Here is a 3,031-nt window from a genome sequence, read left to right on the forward strand (position 1 = left end):
TTTTACATATTAATGATGGCTTGCTTGAATGATCTTTAGAGTTGACAGTAACAGATTCCAAATGCAAATAACACACTTGAAATTAACTCTGTACCTTGTATCTGCTCATTTTAAGTGGGATAATGAAGGAAAAGCACACATCTGACCACGGAACAGCTGAGAAGCCAATTGTCCAATTAATTTTGGTCCCTTAACAAGTGGGAGACACATATGCAACTGTTGTAATTCCTATACCGTTCACCTGATTTGGATGTAAATACCCTCAAATTAAAGCTGACAGTCTGCAGCTAAAGCACGTCTTGTTTGTTTAGTTGCAAATCCATTGTGTTGGTGTATAGAGTCAAAAATGTTAGAATTGTGTTGATGTCCCACTATTTATAGACCTAACTGTATGTGGATTTTGGAATATTTTATGAAAATTCTTAATGAAAATGGCAAGATATGCATACACTTTGGGTCATGCGCTCATCTAAGCTCCTTCAGAGAGCAGTGCACATTGGACAGTTTACGGTGCTACACGCGCATGCTCGAGTGACGTCACTGGCGTCACTGTCTCCGTTCGGTCACACACTGTGTGCTTGAAGTTTGGACTTGCTATTTACTCGCAATTTAAATCTTAATCATTAAATTCTTCCTCATTCGCTAAGTATTTGTCTCTCCTACTTAGGGTGACCAAACCCTTAATACATTTATACAAACAAAACTGCTTTAAAAACGGTCTGTCCCTCGAGCATCCGCCTGTTGTTTGTAGCTTTAGCCTGCTAGCGCCGCTGGTCAGCTAAAGCTACCGACCTCTTTAACCATACACTTTTGACTTACTGGCTTTGCTCTTTACCCCGTAAAATGTCGCTTCCGTCTCTGTCCTTGTGTGCAGGAAAAGCATCGATGGAGGCGTTGGAGCTGGAGCTGGAAGAAGTGGAGTCCCAGATCCGCGCGCTGGTGGTAAGACGGTCGCGGCTACGGGAACGACTTCTCGTCGTACCTAATGCTAAGGCCGTCTCATCACCTAAGGTACGTGGAAATTACAACCACATCATTCCCTCTACCTCAACCCCGCGTCCTTCTCTGTCCAGGCCCAGCGCACCCGGGGCGCGGCTCAGCCAGGCGTCGTTCACGCCGACACCCGGCTACCACGGCGCCTGGGTGCAGCCGCGCAAGGTGCTTCCCAGATCCCGGGGCAGAACGTCTCCGCCTGTGTTCGAGATCTCCACGGAGAACCGCTTCTCCCCTCTCCGCGAGTCGGGTCCCGATGTGGCCATCATCGGTGACTCGATCGTTCGTCACGTCCGTGCCGCCTCCTCAAAAGGTAATAAAGTACGTACTTTCTGCTTTCCTGGTGCCCGTGTGAGAAATATTTCTACACAGATTCCAACCATCCTGGGCGCTGCCGCGAGCCCTGGTGCCGTTGTCCTCCACGTGGGGACAAACGACACCGGGCTCCGGCAGTCGGAGATCCTGAAGAAGGACTTCAGGAGCCTGATCGAGACGGTTCACCGCACCTCGCCCGCCACGCAGATCATCGTTTCTGGGCCGCTTCCTACCTACCGCCGAGGAAATGAAAGGTTCAGTAGACTTTTAGCTTTGAATGAATGGCTAATAACATGGTGTAAAGAACAGAAATTGCTCTTTGCTAATAACTGGAATCTTTTCTGGGAGCGTCCTAGGGTCTTCCGTCCTGACGGCCTGCACCCCAGTCGAGCCGGAGCTGAACTCCTGTCGGACAACATCTCCAGACTACTTCGCACCATCTGACTAGCAGGTAAAAATTCAAAAAATTCACACTATAGCCACCTAGACTCTTGTTCACCCCACTTAAACATCAGTAACGCATATCTGGCGAATCCTATAGAGACTGTGTCTGTTCCTCGTATTATTAGATTAAGAAATAAACGTACTGTGTGCTCCAGGAAAAATCTAGTAAGAATCAAACCAGAAAAACCAGTAGAAAGTGAAAATACAAATTTCGTAAAACTTGGTCTCCTAAACATCAGGTCACTTGCACCTAAAGCACTTATCATTAATGAAATAATAACAGAAAACAATCTTAATGCACTCTGTCTCACTGAAACCTGGCTGAAACAAAATGACTATATTAGCTTAAATGAAGCAACTCCTCCAGGATTCTTATATAAACATGAGGCTCGTCAAACTGGTCGTGGTGGTGGAGTTGCATCAATCTTTAGTGATTTCCTTAATATTAAACAGAGAAACGGACTTATGTTTAGCTCCTTTGAAGTATTATCGCTTAATGTTCAGCTTCCAGATACTATACAAAAACCTATGTTATCTTTCGCTTTAATCACCATATATAGACCCCCAGGACCCTATGTCAAATTTCTAAAAGAATTTTCTGATTTTATTTCTGACTTACTAGTCAAAACTGATAAAATGCTAATTGTAGGTGACTTTAACATCCACATAGATGACGCTAATGATACATTAGGGCTCGCGTTTATGGATTTAATACACTCACTTGGGATAAAGCAAAACGTTGTGGGTCCAACCCATCGCTTAAAGCATACATTAGATCTAATTCTGTCTTATGGAATCGAGGTTATTGACGTAGACATTATACCACAAAGTGATGATATTACAGATCACTACCTCTTACTATATAAGCTATGTTTACCTGAAATCAGCAAACCCGCTCCAATACTCCGCCCTAGTAGAACTATTGTTCCGTCAACTAAAGATGAATTTATAAATAACTTACCTGATCTCTCTCTATTTCGTAATGCACCCGCAAACTCAAATGATCTTGATGTAGTAACCAGCAGTATGGATGCCATCTTTACTAGCACACTAAATACTGTGGCACCCATCAAATTAAAAAAGGCTAGAGAGATTAAAACTATACCATGGTATAATAGTCATACTCGTGCGCTCAAAACAGCAACCCGCGCCCTGGAACGTAAATGGAAAAAAACTAATTTAGAGGTCTTTAGAATTGCGTACAAAGACAGTATGTCCAGCTATAGGAGGGCTCTAAAATCTGCCAGGACCGAGCACCTGCGCAAACTGATAGAAAATA

The 3,031-nt window shown here is 44.0% G+C and overlaps 1 protein-coding gene across 1 annotated transcript; it reads left to right on the forward strand.

Moving 5' to 3' along the window:
- The first annotated feature begins 459 nt into the window (after nucleotides 1-459).
- LOC147838163 (uncharacterized) lies at nucleotides 460-2,814 on the forward strand. The gene is made up of 4 exons (XM_087307960.1): nucleotides 460-551; nucleotides 875-942; nucleotides 1,074-1,306; nucleotides 1,366-2,814. The coding sequence occupies exons 1-4, from the start codon at nucleotides 460-462 to the stop codon at nucleotides 1,750-1,752; spliced, it is 780 nt and encodes a 259-aa protein (XP_087164086.1). The 3' UTR covers nucleotides 1,753-2,814.
- The last annotated feature ends 217 nt before the right edge of the window (nucleotides 2,815-3,031 follow it).

The sequence above is a fragment of the Danio rerio genome, chromosome 23, assembly GCF_052040795.2.
Source record: "Danio rerio strain M-AB ecotype USA chromosome 23, GRCz13ab, whole genome shotgun sequence".
NCBI lineage: Eukaryota > Metazoa > Chordata > Actinopteri > Cypriniformes > Danionidae > Danio > Danio rerio.